Source organism: Ylistrum balloti, unplaced genomic scaffold (assembly GCF_031769215.1).
Source record: "Ylistrum balloti isolate Yb309-2 unplaced genomic scaffold, AGI_CSIRO_Ybal_v1 Utg369616, whole genome shotgun sequence".
NCBI classification, from domain to species: Eukaryota; Metazoa; Mollusca; class Bivalvia; order Pectinida; family Pectinidae; genus Ylistrum; species Ylistrum balloti.
Window position 1 is genome coordinate 31,823 of NW_026781889.1, and position 26,087 is coordinate 57,909.

General features: G+C 34.7%; 1 protein-coding gene across 1 annotated transcript in view; it reads right to left on the reverse strand.

Moving 5' to 3' along the window:
- Positions 1-200: 200 nt before the first annotated feature.
- The window catches only part of LOC132548480 (tyrosine-protein kinase Mer-like), a 51,082-nt gene continuing 25,195 nt past the window's right edge, over positions 201-26,087 (reverse strand). Inside the window, exons 9-21 of the mRNA XM_060212350.1 lie at positions 19,462-19,633; positions 15,413-15,627; positions 12,560-12,674; positions 11,884-11,946; positions 11,042-11,169; positions 10,410-10,623; positions 9,910-10,097; positions 7,689-7,764; positions 5,727-5,794; positions 5,154-5,368; positions 4,204-4,341; positions 3,711-3,872; positions 201-558 (exon numbers count right to left, since the gene is read on the reverse strand). Of these exons, the coding sequence (XP_060068333.1) occupies positions 201-558; positions 3,711-3,872; positions 4,204-4,341; positions 5,154-5,368; positions 5,727-5,794; positions 7,689-7,764; positions 9,910-10,097; positions 10,410-10,623; positions 11,042-11,169; positions 11,884-11,946; positions 12,560-12,674; positions 15,413-15,627; positions 19,462-19,633 (2,112 nt within the window). The remainder of the gene's footprint in view (positions 559-3,710; positions 3,873-4,203; positions 4,342-5,153; positions 5,369-5,726; positions 5,795-7,688; positions 7,765-9,909; positions 10,098-10,409; positions 10,624-11,041; positions 11,170-11,883; positions 11,947-12,559; positions 12,675-15,412; positions 15,628-19,461; positions 19,634-26,087) is intronic.

Consider the following 26,087-nt stretch of genomic DNA (forward strand, 5'->3'; position numbering starts at 1 on the left):
TAAAACATTTATGATAACTATCACATTACTGACAATATAAATTTTCTGAATGTACAGAATAATAAAATATTGATGCATTGATTTTTTTTTTGAATTGTCAAACACAACCAATTCCTCTTTAAACATAATCGAGAGTATACATAACAAAAATAAAATTGACGCATAACATGTTTATCACAGACTGACATACTTTCAGTTTTCTACCTAATTAAAGTGTCATTTCCCGAATCCTTATTTGATCCTGAGGCACGACGTAAATCAATCAAAGAAACAGGTTCCTCATACAGATTAGATGATCTGTCCGGTAAAAGTTTGGAATCACCCCGTGGGCTCCTTGGAATGTTGCAGAAACGACACATAGAGCTACACAAGTCATGCTGTATTCCGTCATTCCGTTCGTTCACAAACACGTTGTGGTAGCCGCCTTGTAAAAGTGAAGGCACATCAGTATCACTGAGGTTCCGGCTATAAATTTGATTTTTATCAAATTTGTCTGCCTTCAGGTAAGATATTTCAGAATTTTCTTCCTTTATGGAACAAGGTTGATTTTCTTTGTCACTGAAAGAGAAGAAGAGGAAAAAATAATTTGATAACTGTTTGAGTGTTTGGTTTAGAAAAAAACCCAAACAACTTAGTATAGCTAAGGCGTAACTGTGGGAGAGGCAAACTATTTATTCAACCCAGTTGACGAAGAATAAATGACATTACTATTTTTAAGACTCAAATTAAACATAAGCTCTGAGAGCCATGGACATGTTTGACTACATTTTATTTGCTTCCTCTCTCTGCGCTACTCAAACTTCAAGCAGATTCAGCTAATACTGCTTCTGGTGAAATGTGGAAACCAGCTTGGAGACTTCATGTAGCACAAATCAGGTTTTTAAAACCTGTGTACAGATAACCGTGATCCTCCAACAACTCGCCAATTTATGAAAATTGAGTTTGTAAATAAAGGAGTTGATGCTATTCAAACCAGCATTATTTGACAACAGAAGTCTGTTCAAGGTAATATTCCACCAAAATTGCCTTCATTTCCTACAAGCCCGTTGCCTCCAAAATGTATAACTACAAACAATTGCTGCAACAATTGAACAACTGAAATCAATCATCAGTATTGAAAGCAATTTATATCATGATATTGAATAACTATGTGCTCCACTTATGAAGCATAATTTGGTATTTTATAATGAAGTATTTTGGTAAATCTAATAAATTCTTTATCAATATCATTCTGTTCAATATGTCCCAAGGATATACACATGTCACACATGTAGGTTCGTGCCTAGTCGACGATCCTATGGTCGTTACCTATTTAGCCTTTGGTCATTATCTTTCAAATTTACCTGGTTACCTGGATACTAAATATGTAATCCTTATTCAGTACTCCAATCTTATATCAGTATATCTAACATGTTGGCGTGGTGCATGTAATTTCTTATATAATGTAACAATTTTTTTCCTTGTCCATCTCTATAAAAGCTGGTAAGAAATTGTATTAAACAGTCGATCTCTAGGACGCACATTCGTACGTCCACAGACCAATAAACTTCTTAAACAGACAGTCCTGGGCTCAGTCATATTTACAACGAAGAACTACACACTCAGATAAAAAAAGCTAGAACATTATACTTACTTGGACTTTTTAATTGTCTAAATTACAAGCACAATTAAATAATGTGATCGATGAACCTTCAAACAAGTGCGGAAACGAGGAAATAATATCCCCGCAATGCATGTCGAATTTTTACGATGTCTGCTGTTGAGGGGACATTGGAGAGTCCAATACTACATTGTGCTGTATTCCACTGCATAATCGCAAGGCGTACATATGTGTTTATAATTTAGAGGCATTCGTGGGTATATGTGATAAATTGTTTTTTGATAAGTATGTTATTGTGTGCGTATCCGGTGTCCTGTATACATCTATACATCTGATACCATATCTACGAATTGTGCAAATACATGAATTCATTACAATTTCACGTTTGAGTGCTGCGTTCACATTTTCATTCCATTTAAATGAAAAACGTCGATATCAACACCATACTTCCCTGATATAAACAAATAAGATACAGTAATGAAAGAAAAAAGATTTAGAGATATATATTATAATCCTATACTAGGTATTGGGATCCAGGCCGAGACCGGGTGCGGCGTACGCTAGAAATCTACGAGAAATCCTACAATATATGAGACATGACAACATCAAAGGTCACGATGTGTGGACAAGATCATTGGTATTGTATAACGCTAAAAGATTTTACGATTTCGGCATAATTATTAGTAACGAGATATAATTGGTACCAATACCATATCATTAGATCTTATATATGTCTGACAAGTTCAGCCTGGCTACCTTGATCATTCATCTTTTTATGGATCACTCATCCTTGTTAAACCCTTTCTGTATCTTGATACTGTGTAGGTATCAGCGAACATCCCCTGTACACATCACACATACACTAATAAACACAAACACGACACTACACTACACTTGTGGAGTTCATCCTTTATCAGATCTCAACAAATTTCAACAAGTTGGCGCAAATTGGTGAAAAAAAAACCTGCGTGGCCACTTCAGCGAAGTACGAACAACGTAGATTTACTTTGTTTTTTTATGTGGGGATTTTGTACCATGAATTAGTTTTCATTATATACATTATTAATATGTTTTCATATGAAATGGCTAGACATTCACAGCAGAACACAACCGATTATGATTTAGAAATGCTAACAGCTAATGCTACTACCGTCACAACTTTATTAAATAACCAACCCTACATCGCAACATACTTCTCGACCTCGCGCAAAAACACAAATTTGCATAACCCAACTTTAACATTGTCAGCCGTACTCGACACAATCGTGACAATTCATGTGATGATGAACCTGTCCTACACATGGCCACACTGATAATATTATCTCCGGATCTACGATCATTGCATCTGGCAAACGTTCTACCCTTCCTTTTGTTAGAAGTGGTTTATAAACCCTTTCTGTATCCTGATACTGAGTAGGTATCCAGATACGCACAGGAGAACAATCCCCCCCACCCCCCACACACACACCAATAAACAAGAACACTTCACTCGTGAACTTCACCATCCTTCATCAGTTTCCATCATGATATTCCACAAGTACTCATTAGTGACGACAGCGAGTTTCAACCGACAAGGAAATGTCTACCTGGACATTTCTACCTACATTTCCAAATTGGTCAGATTATAACTTGGTTTATACTTGGTCAATCTCGTTCATTAAACACTCATTGGAAAGATAAAACATTTATGTTTAAGAAAATGCACGTGGTATAAAATCTGATGCCCCTAGAGTATAAAAAACGTAGTTGAAAAAATACGTGCAGATTTTTAGTTTTTCATTCTTAGGGGTTACACCCCTTGTTACTATTATAGAGCCTTTGGCGTCCATCTGCCAAAGTGATTATCGAGACACCTAAATTTATACCACCGCCCTCGATTGAATTTGATAAGATTGTACTTGTGGTATGTATGTGATGTAATGCATGTAATATTTGTTTCTCGATCATCGCAATCCCACGTTCTTGTGTTTCGTTAACTACAAAATTGACTGCATCCAACTGCGATGGTTCGTCTGATTGATGTCAGTATATTTCAAAATACTTTTCAAAGCGAAGAAATAACAATATCCCGATCATTTCTAAAAAACAACCCCAGCTTTTATTTATATACCTGTAGGAGTCCGACGAATTATAGTAATCATCAGACACAGACACGGACAGATTGATATAGGCCTTGGTAACCTCAAGCATTGCTTCCAGCTTCTGACGCAAGTCGGCGAATGCAGGTCTGCTGGTGGGTCGTGGATGCCAACATGACAGCATGATTTGATATCTGTGTTGCAATGATAATTATTTCAACATAATTTGTGTATTTTGGTCGTGATATCAAATTCACATCGGTGCCTTGCACATCGCCAATTATCGAATTTTACAATTAAGCGAGTCAATATTTAGGACACATTTAAATCAATTTGACACGAAAAGCATTATTAACATGGCGAAATTTACTACGATAATAAAACCCATTATAAACACACATGGTAGTTAAACTTAAGAGGAGGACCAAGAAAAACTGGCTTAACATTGAGTTTATGTACATCAACGTAATGTATTTCCTTGATCAGTCATATTTTTTTGTTCGACATATATCCACATTTACTTACATATCAGTTCCACAGTTGCCAGGATTTTCCATTCTGTACCCGTCTTTTAACAATCGAAATAAGTCCTCATTTGGAATTCCGGGGTAAGGACTGCCTCCCAAAGTAACAATTTCCCAAAGGACAATTCCAAACGACCACCTAGTAAAATGGATATAGAAAATAGATTGTTAATGATTGTTTCCTAGACCATGAGAAAGTCGAGCATGGATTATTTGTCATATAAGGGACACTTAATACTTTAATCGGAATGGAAGGTCAGAAGGGTGATGTGTATGCTGCTTGTGAGTGGCTTTTCTCAAAGGTCAAGCCACTTAAAGATGGTGTCCATTGATTTTGGACCTCTGAGGAATAATAGTACAATGTTAATACAAATCCATATAAGCCTTTACACGAGAGCATGTTGACGAAATATTCATTAACCATGTTACTGACAAATTATTGTTTAATTTGAAAACAAACTGATAGATTTAAACTCTCGGAGGCTGATGACCGGCTTACCACATAGCCACCGGGTTTTAGTAATTATGGCTAATGTATCACATGCTTGATATGATGAGAGTACAGGTTTCAATGCTTCAAGTTTTGTGACATTCTTAAGTATGTTTTACCTAATTTCACTCAAAAGTCTTTTCGACTTTTACTTAAACTCATATTCGAGGCCAACACTGGATTTTGAGAAGAAAGTCTCCACCATGGAGTTATCAGAAGAGGTACTTCATATATATATATTTAAATATTCATGAACTATGCTGTGTGTTAACTAATGTTTTCATCACAGACAACAAAGAATTTTTAACGATATGAACAGACGTAATTTGAGAAAAACAAAGCTTACACAGTTGGATTAATACATAACACACATAACATACCTGTATAGCTAAAACATGTCAAATGCGTTAACAATCATTGACTCGTGAACGTAAGATTTATTTCTAATGATAATGTCTTACACATCGGATTTCGTGGTAAAGACTTGGTCGTAGATTGCCTCCAGAGCCATCCACTTATATGGTAGTTTTCTCGCCGATGTAGGCTGATACATGTTTGTTTCGTACACGTCACGGGTTAGGCCAAAATCAGAAAGTTTCAGTCTGTCACAATCGGACATCAGTATATTTCTAGCAGCTAGATCTCGATGAACGTATTTCTTATCAGCAAGGTACTCCTGAAGAAACCACAAGTATGTTTGACTGTATTGTTTTGTATTGTGTATTGCAAATTTGAGCTTTTTGGGAGTTTTAACTATCATCATTTTGACTATAAATCAATGTCATTACTTGGATGAAATACAATCGCAAAAATGGATAGAATATGTACTTGAAAAATTATAAATCTATGGGCTGCTTTATGACTTCGTTATAAAAATATATATTCTACTTTAAAGCTCCAATACATTCAATAACACTAGGGCAAGATATGAACAACAAATTTACAATAAGACTCATGAAAATGTACAAGAATAAGAACAGGTTTAGTGAAAGAGTATCCGAATCATGTCCCTTATCAATGTTGTATAAACTCACCATTCCCAATGCGATCTGCCGCGCGAAGGACAACAATTTTGACTGAGTTATTGGTTGGGTTTCAGATTCTGTATTAAATGAAAATAAATATTTCAACAAAGATAATGGTTTTGATATCATGTTTACATTGGTCTTGTTTGGTACATTATTGGTTTTGTTGTGGATTCACGTTTGATATATATGTACTGCAGGCTGATCTAAGCTACCTTTATATCTGAATACTATGGTAAGGACGACAATTTCCACATGACAGGTAAGTAGAACAATATTTTGTAGAGTAGTAATTGCATTTGTCCATTGGCATAATTGTCAATATAAACGGTCAATAAGAGTATAAATTCCCAAGGGTTCCAATTCAGTTCAATAATTTTAGATCCATCTACGCTAAAAAAAATGTCTATCATTATTGGCGAAAATTTCTTTCACCTTTCAAGAATTCCATTGACATTGACCAGAAAGTGCATTTTTTACAAATAAATCGCTTTTATTCAATAAAACATCTTATTTTAGAATTGTTTACGATTTGAGTTAGATAATAAACATGAAATAGCAGTTAACAATTGTTAATTTGATAGCCTCATCCTCAGATACTGTGGTAAGAGACTAAAATAGTATATTTAGCTAAAATGTCGACAATTTGCTTCATGTCCTATAAATGTTTATTCAACAATATGAAGTTCACTTGTTAAATATAACAGATAGCATCGCAGAAAGGACTAAGGTAACTTATTACAATGTGTATGTTTAAATATCAATTTTAAGGAATGATTGTTTACAATGAGAAATTGAATTAAAACATAAAATTATCTTATAATGATTCGTATAATTTATCGGATCCATCCCTGAGAAAAGAGTCGAAAATGGCCTAATATGTAAAATTTCCCTTTTCAATCAAAGATAGGCTAGTATCGATTGCTCCAGACTATTTAATTGGTAGTCAATATATTCGATCTGTATTTGTAAATATACTTGTTTTGAATGGTAAAAAAATCACATTCCAATGTTTTTTCTTGTCACTTAGTATATTTGTATTACTTAGTTGTCAGTGACACAACAAATATGACTACTCCGGCAGCCTTACATAGAAGCGTAGTAGGCTCACATATACATGAATCTGTAATTTCCTGAATGCGAAAATATTTAATTTGGCGGCCGATACTTAAATATACTGAACCGAGTGTATTTTGCACAGAGTAAGAGTTTAAACAATAAAAAACTGGTATGTCATTATTTTGATAAACATCAAATTCAATTTTCATCGTTGTTAAAAGCATTTTTCCGATTAGTTTATTGTAAGCAAGGGCGAATAAATACATCTCTGATGTAACTAAGTGTATGATTTGTGTTAGAAGGTATACGCTCATTAGACATGTAACCTCTCTGATTTAACTTTCCTGTTGGTGTTATAAAACAAGCCTGCCTCTTGTTAAATGTGTATTTTAGAAGTAAATAAAAGTTATATTATGGATCGAATACAGAAAATCTGTTTGTGTGCAAAGTACCCATCTTTGCATTCCGACGTATGCGAAATGTAGTTCCATCCGCAATTAAATTATCACTTTTATTTTAATCAGTACAATAACTGTCCTGGGTTTTATGAGATATCTTGTGAGCAACCTTGTTATTTCCAAATTATTGAATTTTTGACCAATGAACAAAATAATCAAATGAGGTTTAGAGTTTGGTGTTATAATGATATGAAAGGAAAATGAACGAAATTTGTGCAGGAGACATTGATATATTTCTTACATTAGTGATACACTTGTGTATGTGTAAATTAGTTATGAATAAAGTGATTATTATTCCTAATTAGTGGCCATGAATATTTTTTTTCAACGTTATGTTTAAGATTTTTAATCATAGGTCTCTATTAATTTCTGAATCATACAAACATGTTTGTATATGAATTAAACATGTAAATATATGTAAATATACAGGGGTGTTGGTTTATGAAAGGTATACCATTTGTTTCTGCAGTCATATTAGAGAACATGCCACTGTCTTCGTGCCTCATCCTCGATCTGGACTGATATTGTGTCTACAACATAAAAAGTAGCAGGTCCCGGAGTGATTCAGGAAATAGTAGGATACAATTGTCACGCTCAGCCATGGAAATGAAACGTTTAGTCATAAAAATAAATATGTGGCGTTATATTTACAGAATCAGAACATTTTGTATCGATACAACATCACCATAGCAACGGAGATCACTTTACAAAGCTATGATCCGGAGGCGCTGTGAAAAGTGAAAAGGAACGGAGTCACTTGCTGGACCGTATGGGTTTAGGTTTTTTTTTCATACAGTAGATTTGGGTATTTATATAAATAATGTTGATATATTTATAGATAACAGTGTCATTTAAGAACCTTTTAGTCCGCAAGCACTTAACTCATACCTGCCTGGTCTAGGTTGAATGAAAGATTACATCCAGATTATTACAGCAACTAACCGATCATACATGTTACAAATTATAGGATAAACAAAACGTTTTAATAAGTTAAAACTTGCCACGTTAGATGAGATCGTAGAGCAAGTAAATTGACCTTAAGATTATGGTCCATTCCGGGTTCATTCCCTTCCATGACATATGCGGGTTTCTCAAACTGTTGAATCCATAATCAAGATTATTTGCTCGACCACCCATTAACACAGACAGGTTCTTTAAGGCCAATGTAAGGGGAATAAAAAAGGGAACCAACATCAAATAAAAGAAAATGCAAAACGATAAAATCTCAAAATTGTTAAAAGAAAAAATGAAATAATCACATTTGCATTTATAGACAAAACTAAAAAGCGGAAATGCATTTCAATAACAATACATTTCACCAACATTGTTTTTGAAAGTACATATATGTTGTATGCCCCGTGTATGTTGTTCATCGGGGTAGCTTCCGGCTACTTCAGACAAATCGCCGCCGAAAGACTTCACAAGAAGTCAAGCACACTACGATGCACAAAACAAATAGGCCATAAATGTTCGTTAAAAGCAAGAACCTGCAATAAGTTTGATCATGGAGATCACATCTTAATATCTCCAACACGAGCAGATTATCAACATATTGGTAAAAAAGACATAATTTGAAATATGAATAAGAGAAGGGGACCCTGCAAATTTTATGATGGAGTTTAAGTGTTTAGCTTTATTGTATCAGAAGAACGAAACGGCTGTATACTTCAGTTAAGTTCAATTTTTGGCTGTACTGTATCAATTCTGGACTGCTATGAAGGGCAGCATTACAGTTCTGTGGCGTATGTTTTGCTCCATCTTTTTGCTATATTAGAATATGATATTGTTTTTGTTGCAAATATGATTGTACAACATGGTTGACATTGTTGTTACCATGTCTGCCATGTTATTCATCATTTTATAGAATGACATTATTGGATGTATCTTTTTCTCTTTGTTGTTATTGATATATAATATAGGCGCTTTATCCTCGTATGCATGGAAATAATTCACTTGCAAAACACTGATAAAAACGTAATGCGATGTTCGAATTAATTTCAAATATATGGCATATATGTAAAGCAACGATCTTTTGAATATTGCGAGGCTTAGGTCATTCACGTATGACCAAGATGATAAATGTCCTTTTACTAGCTATTTGATAATCAGAGCTTGTCGAGAGTTTTCCTCACACCTTAACTTTTCGGGCGTTAAGTACTCATTCAACTGGCGTATTTTATAAACATATTACATTCTTGCATACTCACAAATTACCTTTCATTCCTCCAAAATCTACCTTTTATAACTGCTGGAAATGAGTTTCTCAGTAGGATGGCGATATTGTGAGAGAACCGATGTGTTATCTTATATCATAGTCCCAAGGGAAATATTTAAATCGTCAAAACAGAAAAAATAAAACATTGAGAAAATACTTTTCAAAGACTGTCTAAGGACACTAATGCACGGTATAGTGTACAAAGGAATATGAAGGTCGCAGCATTAAAATGAGATATTCCCACATGTTTTTATTGCGACTGAATGTATGTGTCTATATATCATCCTAGATTTTCACAGTTAAGGTCATCAATCAAGATTCCTAGACGGGCTAAACATATGTAATTCATGGTTTCGCATATACAATGAATAAAATTGTTCTTGTGCTATCCGATAATTCATCTTTTGAAAAATCCTTTCTGAAGGGCGGTACATTTTAAAGTTTTGCTCGACAAACTTACCTGAGGTCTCAGTCGATGTAAATACTGCCTTAAATCACCTAGAGGACAGTAATCCATTATAAGACATATTTGATTATCAGTCTTTGTACAGCATCCTATAATGCTGACAATATTAGGATGATGTCCAAGCTGCTTCATAGCTTCAATCTCCTTCAAAAGGCTTCTTTTTTCAACAGTATCAGGGCGATCTGTTAAAAAGTTCTTTGTTTGATCAAATCAGATAATTAATGTGAAAAAAGGAAAACAATCTTATTGGCAACAACGCAAAGTTATCATTTTAATTGTAATTGTCATTCTGCATGGAGTCAGGCAGAGGTATCTTCAACATTTAAGTATAGCGCTGTTATGTGACTGAAGAAAATATTCCTAGATCTTGCGAGTTAATTATTTAGATATACATTAACTTTTTATGATGAAAAAATCATTACCATTTATACTATTAGAATGAATATAGCAGAACTTGATTTCTAATATAACAAATGTAAATAAAGTTGAAATACCTTTCAACATCTTCACAGCTACGATTACTTTCTTCATTTCTTTTCCGTCTTTTCCAGGGATCACCAACTCGGCTTTGACAACCTTTCCAAATGCACCTTCGCCAAGGTTGTTTAGAAGCAGCAACATCGAAAAATCGACTTCATATTCGTCAAGAATGATAGGAACATCACCCCCATTACTAGCATAGGAATTGTCATAAAGTGGGTTGGTCTCCTGAAATACAGTCACATATAAGGACTTTTACAAACGGTCAAGATATTTCAAAACTGGGTATATTTTTCATGAAACCTTCTAGAACATCAGGTAATTTATGTCCATATCTATATTTGAGGCAGGTCAATACAAATTGATTTTGTGATAACCTTTTACCAGACTTGTTCCCTTATCTTACCTTCAACATTTGCTTATTTTCATTGTTTTCATTCATCAATGATCCCAGCTCCAATTCATTCAACATTGTCAATAAAGATATTTTTAATGTTCTGACACCGTTTTAATTATCAGAATACGGACACTTAACGGCGTATTCTGCTTCGTTAATACGTTTGATGCAGTACTTTATCATCTAGAGACCTCTCATAAATATTCATAGATATTTTCAAAAATATAAACATTTCATTTTTATCCTTACCTCCGTTCTGGTGGCCCGTTTTACACGGATTTGTTGCCTTTTCCTGTTGGTATAACGGAAAAGAAGAATTGCAATTGCAAGGACCACTATCGATACAGCAACAGAAGAACCAATGAACACTTTATTATCTAAAAAAATAAGAGAAAATCAGTATCAAAATGCTATATGTTTTATTTTTCGACACCACATGGTACTCTTCTCACAATTCATTTGAAAATGTCATTTAAATACATTCGTACCACTAAATTCGCTGGAGTAAGGTATACGATTTTCCTTAATTTACGAATCGAAAACGATTTTTTAAGAATTTGGCATTGTGCTAACAAAAGGGCACCTCACAATGAATTCGCAATGAAATTTTCAATGAAAAAGTGTAAATGTATATAAAGGATGATAATTATATTTAAGGAAGAGAAGGCAGATAGGTTGAATGATAATAATAGATAGTAATGGCACATGATAAAGAAACATTATATTGATATTATGATTATGGAGTGTTTATTTAACATTCTTATATTTCACGCATTAAATCATAATAAGATATAATACAAGAAAGTCGAAATAAAAAAAAAACCTTCAATTTGAAAACAAAATTCATGTAATAAGAAAGGACTGACATTTGCTGGTTTATCGACTACAACTGTCATATAACTTTAGGTCAGATCCAAATTAGTTAATAAAAATGTTGAATCTCGTCTTAAACCTTAAATGACGTGGCAATCTTACTCGTATTGTAGTCTTCATAACAATTTTATGCGGTATCTTGCGTAGCCAGCACAATAATATATTTACAAACATTATCCATAAAGTGCAAGTTTGTGCAACTTAAAACAATTACGTACCTGGTATATCCATAATTGTCGCTGTGGTTGCATTATTTGTCTCTTCACTGTAATCCACAGAACCTATGGCATTTCAATGAATTAATGATCGATTTACTTTATCTTTTAAACATTTGAAGTCGTTTAAAGGGTATCAAGAATACAATGAACTGTTTTCCTGAAAATTTACTTTCATGCCGGTCGAGCAGCCTTAAGGAAAATACAATTCGTGGATAAAAGCTGCCAACGGCATCTCAAAGTCATACATCATGGATATCAGTGATATTTTTATAATTTTTTGTTTTGTATCTGTTGGAACGCTTTAAACTATTTTTACGTGCATAAAATGTCTGTCTCAGAAATTTTATCTTTACACTGAAATTTATGTATCTGTACATCTACTTTAAGTTTGTGCGAGTGTGTATGGCAAGTATCTTTTATGACTAACTTCCTCTTTGCCTTGTGTCAATCTCCGAGTTTTGTTTTTAAAGCTTATTTCTTGTTCGTTTTAAAATAAGCCATATTCATTGATCATCTATTAATTTCTCGTAGTTGATAATCTATATCGGCTTTGCATATTCTCTATCTTGTAAATACAGTTTGATGAAATGAATTACATACACTTATGACACATGAAACGTCATCAGACTAGATATAAACACGGTAAACAACTCCTAGATAATATTAAGTCACTTACCTAGGTCAACAAATGTAGTGAAGGGGTCGCTAGTGCCACCTGTAGATGTTGCACGGATCTGAATTCTATATTTACTGCTCCAGTGCATCTCTGGGATCACATAGTTGGACTGATTCTGAGAAGAAAGATAACAGGTCTTAGCTGATCACAATCACAGATTAGTCTGCTTATCTCTACAGAGCTTCGTATGTCAATATCATCATTCACACAGATACTCATGAAAAAGTACAAGGAGAATGGACCAAGTGGATAATATGTACAAGGTATCAGAAGTAAACACATAACCCATAACAAAACTATTGTATGACCTAAACTCCTTTTCATTAATTTAATTTAATTTAGAAGCCGCATCTTTCGCAGCTTTGATTTATTTAGTTTTCTCGGTGAAAATAATCTGAAAAGAATGCAAAAAACAATACACAAAATGGTATGAGTTGATGTATTATTTAGGATATCTTTAGTTTCGTGTACATCTATTCGTCATTTGTTCGCATTTTGTTTTTGTCGACTGTTAAAATGACAAAATTTATTATCTAATTTGCAGTAGATTTCATGTTGGCAATATTTTTGGATCAGATTGTAGGCCAAGGTGTATAACAAATGTTAAATTGTAAAAATCTTTGTTGCATTGGTTCCTTGTGTACAAATCAGAGAATATTCCAGGTAACGTAGGAGACAATATCATAGGATAGCTGCCTTTATGGTGGGACATAATAGCAACTGTAGTGATCCAGCGGATTGAAAATCTAAGCCGCTGTATTCCTGAAGTAGTGAGATTTTAGAATGTAAATTTCAGTATGACGACGACGATCTTGATCTATTTAGATACGGTTACAAGTGTATTTGAATTACAGTATATCTGGCTGCTGCTAAATTCATAATTAAGACCAAAACAAAAGGGCACATAACGAGCCTGTATCACTTAACAGTTCAGCAATTCGATTTCATTGTGGAGAAGGATCCTGACAAACGATTTCTGACAAGTCTCCTGGTTCCATAATTGGCCTATCCTTTTTTCTTAGGGGTGGTGAGTTGGAACTCCAAGACCCATCATTTATAAAATTGTTCTGAACCGAACATATCCAATAAGGGTTTGTCAATGCGTCTGACAAGTGTGATATATAACGTCATACCAAGATAGAAACTTTGGCATTGCCTAGTATATCGCGAAACACACTTACCTCAAGCTTCTAGCTTATATGAAATGACACCAATGCTACTTTTTGTCCGAAAGGTTTCTATTTCCATTTAGAATGTCTATATACCTAACTTTGGTTAAAAGCCGCTCAGTCGTGTTTGACAAGTGGCGATTATAAGAAACAACTGACGAATGGAAGGTCGGTGATTTTTGTCATAAACTCTGAAAAAGTGTCGGGCCAGGTGAAGGAACAAAGTAATACTAGACAAATTGAGTAGAAACAAAATTATTATAATAGAGGAAGGATAATAACTAAATAAATATGTATATAATATTTTCTTGTCAATGACCTTAGTCACTTTAACAACAAATGTTCTGAGTATATTTTGACTAAGTGAGATGAATAAAGACTATTTAAATTCCAATCCAAGTTTTCTTCATTTCATAACAGTTTCCTTATATTGAATTTTATTTCATTACTAATGGCTTGTTCAGCTTGATAAAAATCATTGTTACCTGAGTATACTATTAACCTCTCAAATTATAGATTTAAGTGGTTAAAATATTGTAAGTATCTACTTGATTCATTAAAAAGCAAAAAGGTATTCATCTTTTGCAAACAAATATAACAACACCGGGGAGTAAGATATTTAACATAAAGCGATATATAAATACTTTTACCTGTAATAACGATAATAATAATAGAAAAAAAGACGGTGTCACAGAGGTCATATACAGTATAACTAGCGAGAACTGTGTAACCCACATCATCAACACAGTTATAACTGTTACCATCGGATATTATCTGCAGATCCGAGTGTGAATAACACACGCAACAGACTCTTTTTATAGTAAATAGGTTAAATATACATATTTATGAAACTGATAGACATGATGAATCAATTACATGTTGGCCGTTGGCAGTTAATACACTGGGTCGTGGACAACGCACGTGTATCATCTTGATATACTGCCACTATCGCCACGGGTTAACAATCACAAAATTATTCCCCTTCCTGAGACTTAGTTAACAATAAAATACTCGTTCGGGACACTCGGTCTTATTTGCCTTGTACTTTTTCAGGAGTCTCCGTTACAATCTGTCTTTTGTTAATAGTTTGCCCCTGTAGAATTTGAGTTTGTACTATGTTGAAATGTTGGTATTTCATTGTTGTTATCTTTCAATATGTTTTGTCCGTATTTTACGCGTCAGTTATCATAGATTCGTTTTAAAATAAGATAGTTATCATCCAACACTTTAATGATCTGAAATTATGAGAAAGATTCTTACCTCAAACAAAAAAAAAAGAATATAATACATAACATATTTTCAACTTACTTTCAAAGACATCTTTGAAAACATTGAAAGGTTTTGATATAATCTTGCACAATTTTACACATTTCCAAATATATGAATCGTTTCCCATAACCTTCAGTCAATCTATTTTCTTATCACCCCAAACGGCATTCAACTGAATGTAGAGGTCGTTCAGTAGGAAGAGTATCGCACTAGTGCAAGATATGTTGAATTTTTGGTGCGGGTTGTGTTTCACAAGAAAAAACGAGTATCCTATACTGTCGCGGTTGTATCTTTAACCTCAGTTGCTCTAGATAGCATGCCACGGGCTGTCCGTGTTTTGTGCGATGATTTTACACCTTCCAACGATACCTACCGTGACGAACTGATCAACCTACAGCGCTAATAGTAGCCTCACCGGAGCGATAGTTACGCTGCCCTTATCAGGGTCCACGAGGGGTCCCATATGCAGCGGGATTTCTTTAGACCACTCGAGAATATAGCCAGTCAGTTTGTTGTTCGGACCAACATGAGGTGGAGGCTCCCATACAAACGTTGTGTTTCCCCTAAGGAGGCCGTCATTCACATATGTTACCTTTTCTGTAGCCGAAATGTTTTGAGGTTCTTCCGGTTCTGGAAAAGAATCATAATTCATATTCCTAATAATTATTTGCGCTTTAGGTTTTTGTTTTAAATCTCATTAGTGTCACTTTTTGTTTTGTTTATGGCGAAATGTTATAGTATTCTTCTGATCTCGATAAACCGATTTTGTACCCAAATACTTCAAACGTAATGCATCCAGAAATACAAATTTTAACATGTCAACGAGTTAAGGAATACTCAATGTACATTTTAATTGATTTTAATGTCGCCCTGTCGCCGAATTTGATGTAGTCAGTCTCATTGTTTCGGAGTTGAGTTATTCAGTAGTCGAAATAGTCTTCTCTTGAGCACAGGCAGCCAGTTGAATCCATGTGATGTCTTTCGAAGTCTGAATTTCCTTCAGTACTCAAATTAAGATGAAGATGCTAGTGTGAGCTTGGGCATTGTCTTGAGTTTGCGGTGTCATCCTTCTAAGCTGTTGGTTGTTTTAGGTCTAAGTTGTTCAGTTTACACAGTTGGTGAACGCTGTGGTGTCCACGGGTAGGTCGACGTCCTCCAGGTCATTCATTGCGTTGAACCAGTAGTCTTTTACATGCTGTGGAGGAAGGAAAGAGAGTACAGCAGCACGGCGAATTAGTATATGGATGTCTTCGGTCTCTCAGTGGTAGGTCTGGAGTCCTTGTTGTTAGGTCTTCCTTCAATTGCACTGTGTGAAGTGGAAGAAGCGAACTCTTAAGGTGACTCTGGTGAAAATTGTTTTGGCGGTATTTTGGTTAGCAGACTTGTAGTCTATGAAAACTATAGTCGGGTTTTTCCAACACAGATTTCAGTTTCTCCAGGAGTCTGGTGAAGATGGCTTCTGACTTCTCTGATAAGCCTGATAGTTCTATGTAGAAACTCCCGTCACAGTATAGTGTATCAACTGCTGCTACGGCTCTTTTGTTACCGGTGGTGAGGAGGCTAGAATGCGGAGGCTGTCTCTGTTGTTATAACATAGCAGAAACTAGTCGATATTGTTGCTTTGGGTGTATTCATCTTCCAGGTCGGGATCTGTTAAGGATGTTGGTAGCGTTGGTAGGCGCTTGCTGCTGGAGCGGTAAATGGATGTCTTGCAGGATGTGTAGGTTGGAAGCTGTTCTAGTAGTTGTATCTCAGCTGCATGGCCAAGGATCTGTAGTATGGCGACCTCTTCAGCGTAGATGGCGGGTATGTACGTGCTTGAGTTCCCTCTCTGCACCTCTTCATTATGCTGTTAGTGATCCTCTGAACCTCCCCCTAGAAGCGATCGCTTAGATGATTGTGTTGGTGGCCAACTTCCACAGGAACGTCGTCGGTGGTTCAGTCTCGACCACACCATCTACATTAGGTAGTGTCTCAGTAGTTGTTCTTCACCATGTATCGGTAACCAGCCTGGAGCAGAGTCATACCATCACGTCTATTAGCAGTAAACTGGATTTGCACTTAATAGTTCGCCATTATGAGAATGATGAAGTCGCTAAGAAATTGACTGTAAATGTACTTGTTTCATAGCTTTGGTATTCACCTCACAAACTTATAATTACTCGATGAGTAGATTGTACCTCTGGATCAATTACACTAGCTTGGGTTTTCACCTCCCAAACTTACGATAACTTGGAGATAAGATTTTACCGCTGGAGCAATTAAATTAGCTAGGGTATTCACAACCTGAAAATTATTTGATGCCAAGATTTTACCTCTGGAGCAAATTACCTCATTTACAAGTAATTAGTGACATCTCACCTTAAGTTGATTTCAGGGAAATCACAAGCATCAACTTTTAAAAAAAGATTTCTTATGAACTACGGTTAATTACCGTAATGGGAATGTCCTTTTAAACTAATACATAAATTAATCATATAATAAAAGAACAATATGGTTCAACTATTCATTGCATTCTATTTAACGATAATAGGAAATATTGATCATTTTCACAATTAAGGTTTGCTACCCCCTTAGAGGTACCTTAACTGTTAAAACAACACGCTACCTAGATTATTTAGAAAATTGTTCGGATAACCAGCATCCACTTTCTTCCTTTTTGCGACAAACATGACGACACCCAAAAGGGAACGCTACTAACAAATTATAACGTTAAAAATAACGCCAAAAGTTCAGAGATAATACTTTCTTATCTTGTCTATTAAATTACAAACTGTGGTATACCGTTCGAGAAAGTAGGGTTACTCTGATGGATCATCTCTGTCTGTTGGAGGTGTGTGTATTGAGAATGTTTGTCTTAATGAGGCAGTTATATGTTCGTAAATGCCTACGTGAGATAGTGTGGGACTGATTCCGAGGTGATAGTACTATCACACTGATTGATACTGCCGAAGGCACCTAGCAGAACACTCCATCGTTTCACCTCAGAGTGAAAATGGGGAAGGGACGGAATTGTGCTACTGAAATGCTTTGTGATGAGCAAGGAGAAATAACTACCATTTTATAGATCCTGGTATGTCTCGGCCAGGGGACAGTTTTCAAAGGTTTCCTAACTAGGACAAGCATGCATCTTAAGACCAAAAGTGAAGCAGTGCGATGGACGTTTTGGAAACGCACGCAATAGAAGTTTCAATAGATAAAAAAAAGTAATATCCAAATTTATCTACTTCTTACCAATTTTTGCATTGGATACCCAGATATCCAGATATCATTCAACAATACAAACCCTACCTTCCGGTCTGGTACCAGATGTCATGTGTCATGATATTGCAGTGAAATGACAGACATTGAATATATCCTGCAGGGACATGTATGCATATATATGTATATCAAGCAAATAATTTTATACACGAAAGTTCCTGTTATCACCTGACTAAACTAGGATGTGACATTTTTACACTAAGCTAGCCCTTGACATTTATAATTCTATGATTTGCCGATTGAGTCTTTAATAATTTATACACGGAATCAATGTCATGCTTATGTTATTACTATGAACATGACACATCATTTTACAGTGTATATAAGTGTAAAGAGTTTGTGGCAGATATAACTAAAAACAATATTTATTACCTTAGGAGTGAATAGACGTTACTGCGTACATGTGATCTCCCTAATATCCGTGAAGATTGTAAATGGTTATCTCCAGATCGTGCTGGAGCTAAAGTATTATTAAATTAGTTTCGTCATCAAAATATAATGAGCATGGTTTCTCTATTTTTAATCTCACACATTAACTGAAGGGCAGTAATATGACAAGTAATCAAACCAATTAATATTCCAATATTTTTTGTTTTATATTTCATTGATGAATCAATGTGCATAAACTGCATACCAATCATAGTCTATGTTATTAATTCCTTCTGTATGCCATTAATTTGCTTCGTTTATAAATCAATGTGTCATAATCTGATTTTAAAAGCGACGTAACAATTTCGACTTCATCTTAAAAACCTGTTGGGGTTTCAGTAACTCATAAACACATGACAGGTTTTATGAAATGTCACACATAAATTCAGTACGGTTCAGCCTTATGAACTCGCAAAGCAATTAATATTCCTGTTAATTACATTCTAATTTTTTAAGCCAATCAAAATTCATTAGAGATTTAAGAAACAGCATATCAAGCTAGAATCACAATTGTTGACAATGTTATTGACCTAGACACGTTAAAACAAATGTGAAATTATTACATACCACAAGCAACAATCAACAATATTATTACGAGTGGCACATTCTTAACGTCAAATTACGAAAAAAAGTTTATTAGGACCAAGATATTGCAGACAGAAAAACGTCCAGAGGAAACATAATAAAACAAACATATCATCATATATGACAAGTAATTATATCTGTATCAATATAACAGTCGACGAGGAACAAATGCACAGTATGGCGACTTACTACAGACGGTATAATTGAAGTTTGTAGCGCTGAGGCACTGCAGTGTTTGGAATGACATCTTCGTGACGTTACTACCTCTGGTGAAGAGTGGAGAAGGATAACTGTATATACTCACAGTGTAATTGCAGTCAAATTGGAGTCGGTTCATCCAATAAACGAATGCAGGAGGAGTCTAAAATAACAAAACAACAGTTATAAACTTGGTAATCCATATCATTAAAATGCAATTGGCATATATGCTGCAATCTAGTCAAAGGTAAACAAACATCGAATCCGCATCTTAGTTTTAATATGATTCCTTTCCTTTCAATCACATAATTATTTCATAGTAATATGAACAATACAATAGTGACATCTTTACATAGAAATCATCTTAGTCTTTTCTTCTCCTCGTCAATTTTATATTGCATGTCATTTTCATATTCATTTACATGATCAATATCTATATTTATCGTACGTCATTGTAAAACATGAAAAGACTTATATTTACTCAGGAAAGCTAAGATGTAAGCTAACTAAATGGATTTGAAGTCTATGAGAGCTTAACCAAAAACACAATATCATTCCATGCATATAAACATATGTTGACTGAACCGAACTACACTAACGTCTGGCATTCAAATCGACAAGTTCAGTTTTTTTTCTGTTCAACCGAATTAAAGAAATTAAAATTCGTTCTAAAAATCAAACACTATTTTGGAAAATGAAACTTAAAAACATCGATACTTTCTCGTTAATCTCATGATATCATTTCATTCAAATATGCATGTTGCACAAATGTAAACATTATTTGAAACTTAAGCTTAAACATATTCGCATTGTAACTCCTACACTATGATGATTATGCACTTGTGACATATTAAAAAATCTTTTCTGTTACACAAAACAGAAGTCTCAAATCAACACGTAACAACGACAACAACAATTTGATAGTTATGTGTGCACTTCTATTTTTCCTTAAATAGAAATTGTTACATTACAAAATACAAACAAGAGGTCCACAATACCTGTAACCTGGTGTAATTTGCTTAAATCTATTAATTTAAACAAACGAAAATTATTTAAAACTCTTTCTATGTTTTTTTCTGCGTAATAGGCTTGCCCCTCCTCCCAGAGGGGGTTAGATGCAACGTTTGTACAAATCTAAGTTGTCTTCACCACAGATGTTGTCAGTTTGAACAGAAGAAAGGGTATAAAGATTTTGCCCTATTTTCACTTTATGGTCCTTTCGCTCCTGCACCATGGGATCGAAACTCACTGTTGATATTGAACCCCATCACCAAAGCATGTCTGAGAACAAATGGAGACAGAACCCAGCCATTCCTACGAAAATCTCCACAAGAGAGATTCTTTTTCACCAAAGAATATTTCCTACTAAATATGAGAAAATCCAATGGTTTCAATAAAAGCATTTTAAAGAATCGCTTTATTTCCACTATTGGGCTGAGTTCCACCTTATATAAGAAATGAATTGATTTCCTTTCACCCAAGAGTGCTTCAGAACAAATCTGGGCAAAATCAAATCATCACAGCAGGACGGGTAGTATTTTAAAGAGTTCGAGTTATAAAATATCAATTATTCAATGGACCGGTAATGTTCGTGTTTTATCGATTAAATATATGTAAGAGTTGTTAGGCTATGTCAAATTACTTAATAATTGCGAAAAAGTATCAAGAGGTATAAGATTAATTTCTTTCTATGTTGTTACCTCGTTTAGATATGCATGTTTATGATGTTATAGTTACATTGCAATATATCTTCATGTGAAATTATAAAGATGTTTTGTGTATTCACGCTGTCAGTCATATGCTATAATAAATAATCAACTAAGACGATAATTATATGTAAATTGTAATGTCGACCTTCATAAGTCAACAATATATATGTGTGTGTGTGTAAAATTGTCAAACTTGAATAATTAAAAAACTAAAAAAAAAAAAACAAAGCGCATTAAAGAATGTAATCAGGATCAAATATGACTTTTCGTCCTTTATTTAATTCCATGTTGCCAACTCATTTGAATATGTATGTACGTGGTATAATATTTGCATATATCTTATTATATCTAATATGATATGTCATCGTGTTTGCTCAGAAATACACTCGAAATAAATTCGCAAAAACACTGTAAATAACTGCTGACATCAAACGTATTTAGCATATTTAGCGAAATTAAAAAAAAAAAGAAAAAGAAAAAACAAAAGAAACTAAAAAGGCATTTATTCCAAGCTAAGATGTATTTCTCGCAATTATTTTCAGGTGAAAAAGGACAGCAGAAAAGGACAGCTATTTCACAAGGATATACGTGGTTAAGTTAACTGTCTAGTCTGCAGAACAAGGATGTTGAAATTTGAGTTTTATCTCCCTGACAATTAAGAATAAGTTTCTATTCAACAGGGAATGTTTGTGACAAATAAAATATTCATACTGTTGAGGGAGTTGAAAGGATTGCTCTCGATCGGGCCCCATCAAATAGGTAATTCATCATTAGTAAAACTTAACTTAAAACGTCAAACAAAATATAACAATATAACATAATATACTAGAGGTAACAAGAAACGGTGCATGTGTAAAAAGGCTCATATATTGTTCATTTTTGCCCAACTCTTCGTTTTCGCGTTCTTTTCCGACCAGCAGTCAATTGCAAACACGTCTGTCGCCTAAACCTGTGTACAAGCACAGTGTAATTACCTGTAACACAAAAAACATTATCATTTTAATAAAACGACTTTGATACGCCATGCCAAGGTTGAATGAATGCCGTTAGCATGACCGAGGCTGATGTACGCCATACTGACATTGCCAGACAATTAAGTGTGAACAGAAATACTGTAGACGCCTTGTGGAGACGGTACCAACATTTTGAGACCATAAGAGTTCAGCCTCAGTCAGGACGTCCATGTGTAACGTCTAATCGCCAGGATACGTAAATTCGGATCGTTAATTTCCGTGAACGATTCAGAACTGCTTCTTTGACGGCTTGAAGTATTCATTGCTTTAAAAGAATTAGTCCCCGAACGATACGTAATCGATTGCTTGATCGTGGCATACGTCCACGACGTCCAGCTATAGGTCCTGTTCTCCAACAATATCATCGTGTAGCACTTTAAGCCCGGTGTAGACGACACATACAGTTCACGCGGCAGGACTGAGCACGTGTTCTTTTTACGGATGTGTCAGGTTTCATCTCGACAGCAGCAACGGGTCGTTTTAGAGTGTACCGTCGTGTTGTGAACGTTTCCATGACAGTTGTGTGGTTAAGGACGTCCATTCGGCGTAGGTAATGATTGTGTAAGGTGTGCAACAGGATAACGCTCGCCCGCACGTCGCGTGGGCCATCACAGACTTATTGATCCAGAACAATGTGAATGTGCTGCCCTGGCCTGCAATGTCACCGGATGATGAGATAAAGCGTCGTTTACGTCGTCTCCAAAATAAGCCGTTGACTTTACCCGACCTATCACGTACGCTTGTGACAATCTGCAATGGTATTCCCCAGGCATTTTTTCAGCACACTTGTTGCATCAATGAGACGTCGTTGTCAAGCATTCATCGATTCCAATGGTGGACATACACAGTATTGATGAGCTGAACATTGTTTATCGAACATCTTTGAAAATTATTTTCTATCCAATACGCTGCTTATGCAAAAGCTGTATCAATTGAGCTGGTCTTAAATAAAAATCAGATAAAAACCCTGCTAAAATATCTTTTGGCGATTTCCTATATACTTACTAAGTTATAACATTATACCCATGCACAATTTCCTTTTTCCGCTAGTATATAATGATTTCAAACGCTAGCCTATGGATATATCACTTGTGAACGTCGCTTTGTTAAATGTGCGGCCAAAGCCTATGCTTTTACAAAATGTTTTCCTTTTCAACAACATATTGGGATAAAAGAAATATTGATAATTTGATTGATTCGAACTGATGCCTAGTAGAAAGGAAAGTTAATTCAATTCATGTTTTGATCTTTCCTCTACTCTTCTTATTACTTTTTCGTTGATCTACGATTAGTGTTCAGCATTCAATAAACATTTAGGACTAGTAGATCTGTTGTAAGTACAACGCGACTACCTGGCTCAGCTGTGATATGCGGTGAACAGATTATATCCGATTGATTATATATTCTTAACGACCTATCACAAAAGCTTACCAGGGTCAATGCATTGTGAGTTAAAACCTATTAAAGAAATATCATCAATTGAAAGAAAATATGAAAGGTCACATTTTCATAATTAAAAGATGAACAATGTCATCTTATTTTTTAACATAAAAGTGGACAGACATAGAGCAATTGGTATCGTGAATTCGTAATCGATTGTTATAGATTACAAAATCGTATGTAATTGACAGTAATTAGTGATTGAAGACCTTTTCAATTACTTGTAATTGCATTTGATTACAGTGAAAATTACTGTGAAATTGTAAATACTATTCAATTTCATTTCAATTACATGTGCTTTCATATGTGAAAGTAGTGCGATAAAATAATGGGTACTTCGTTTACTCTCTGACATTATATTCAGTAGTCAGTACTACAAATGTTCTTAACTGCTCTAATTAGTGTGTACAGGTAAGTGTTCTAACCTGCCCTAATTTGGGTATACAGGTAAGTGTTCTTACCTGCTCTAATTAGAGTCTACAAGTAAGTGTTCTTAACTGCTCTAATTAGGGTATACAAGTAAGTGTTCTTACCTGCTCTAATTAGAGTATATAGGTAAGTGTTCCTACCTGCTCTAATAAGAGTATACAGGTAAGTGTTATTAACTGCTCTAATTAGGGTATACAAGTAAGTGTTCTTACCTGCTCTAATTAGGATATACAGGAAGTGTTCTAACATGCTCTTATTAGGGTATACAGGTAAGTGTTCTTACCTGCTCTAATTAGAGTATACAGGTAAGTGTTTACCTGGGTGCCCTACATATGCATGTCAAATAAGATGAACCAGACGGACCATATGCCGATGTATCAATGACCATTTTTTCTAAATCCTTCATTCGCTTATTAAAACAGTTGAATTCAGTTGTTTGTTTTGTTTTACATTGTGAAGTTCACACCTGTTTAGATGATCAATAAATATAAAAGGTGTAGGTGAAATAATAAAACTTTTCAAAAGTTGATGATGATCAAATTTCATCCATCAAAGGTTTATTTGCATAATGTTGTTATCATGTTATTGTTTGTATTATAATAATCACTTATCCCTTTTCTATGACACTGACTAAAACTTACACTGTTATCTTTAATTGTGAGAACAAAAATATCACGTGTTTGCAGTAGGTCACCGAAATTAAATGTGTTTTTATCGCAATTTTAATAAAATACTATCCACTGAGGATGGTTGTTAATGTTTTAAAGTTAAATGTTTTAAGCGATGCAAGATTTGATACTTTTGTGTTGACAATGAGTACGAACATATATAAAGGGGCAGCATGCTTGTTTTCATGGATCGACTTTAAATCAAAACATAATAGTTAGTTTAACACGAGAGGAATTAGGATGTAAGTTGAGGCTTATGGTTAAAATTGAAATATTTCTCAGTGTAGATTATCTGCCATAATCATAGTTTATACGGGTTCCTGATGAACATATTCCAACGACTGACCAACTACAACTCTTAGGAAATCATAGCCAATACAAAACGACAGTCGCTACATCAAACAACAATGACAAATATTGGTAGGTTTTTGGGTTGGAAAACAATTCCTCAGAAATGTTAAATTTAGTGAACACTGCGTTAAATTTCACTTGCACTGACTACTTTGAGTGGGCATTGAAAGTGACCACCAGTAAAAGTAATTTGCCCTGAAGTGCTTTAACCATGTGCATTAAACACGCTTGAAACCTATAAAAGTAGACCACAGTAAATCTTCCTTAATATTACTTTTTTGTGGAAATAACTCGACCGTAAGATTTTGCCTATTATATGGAAAGGCAATCATATATATATATAAGAATTCTCCGTTTTTTTTTTTAATTTGTAATTTCATCCCTACGATTTAATCTATACATGCACTTGATTAGATAAAATTGCCATATAGTGCTCCCGTTCAGAAATGAAATGAGAGAATTGGCCTTACAAATATGAATCATGATTATGATAATTGGCATTTTCCACGTGTTTCAAATGCAAGTATTTATCTGTTCCATCGGAAGTAAGCATCGTCACAATCGCTTCGGAATGAACATTGGTTTGTTTTGGACTTAAAGTTTTCATATGTGAGAAAGTTAAGCTTGGTTTGGATTTTTATTGTTTCACGTTTTATCAACAGCTTTTGCCATTTAAGGTATCTCATTTATGCGGAGAGAGTGCATGCATGATTTCTAGATGCGTGATTTATCCCTGTGTGAACCAGATGTTGACGTTGTAGTGTGGTAAAGAATGTAGAAAAGAATGTCAAGAACAACAGGATAGTATTGATTCCGACACTGGTTGTGTAAAATAAGAATAGATAACAGAGATTTATACACCGATTTTAATTCTATATATCACTTTCTTATTTAGTTCATGTATAGTTTATGTAAAGGAGATCGGAGTATATCAGGCCACGACCGCCTACCGGGGTAAAGCGTATGAATACATGTTCGATGGTCAAGGTGGCACATCAACCTAAACG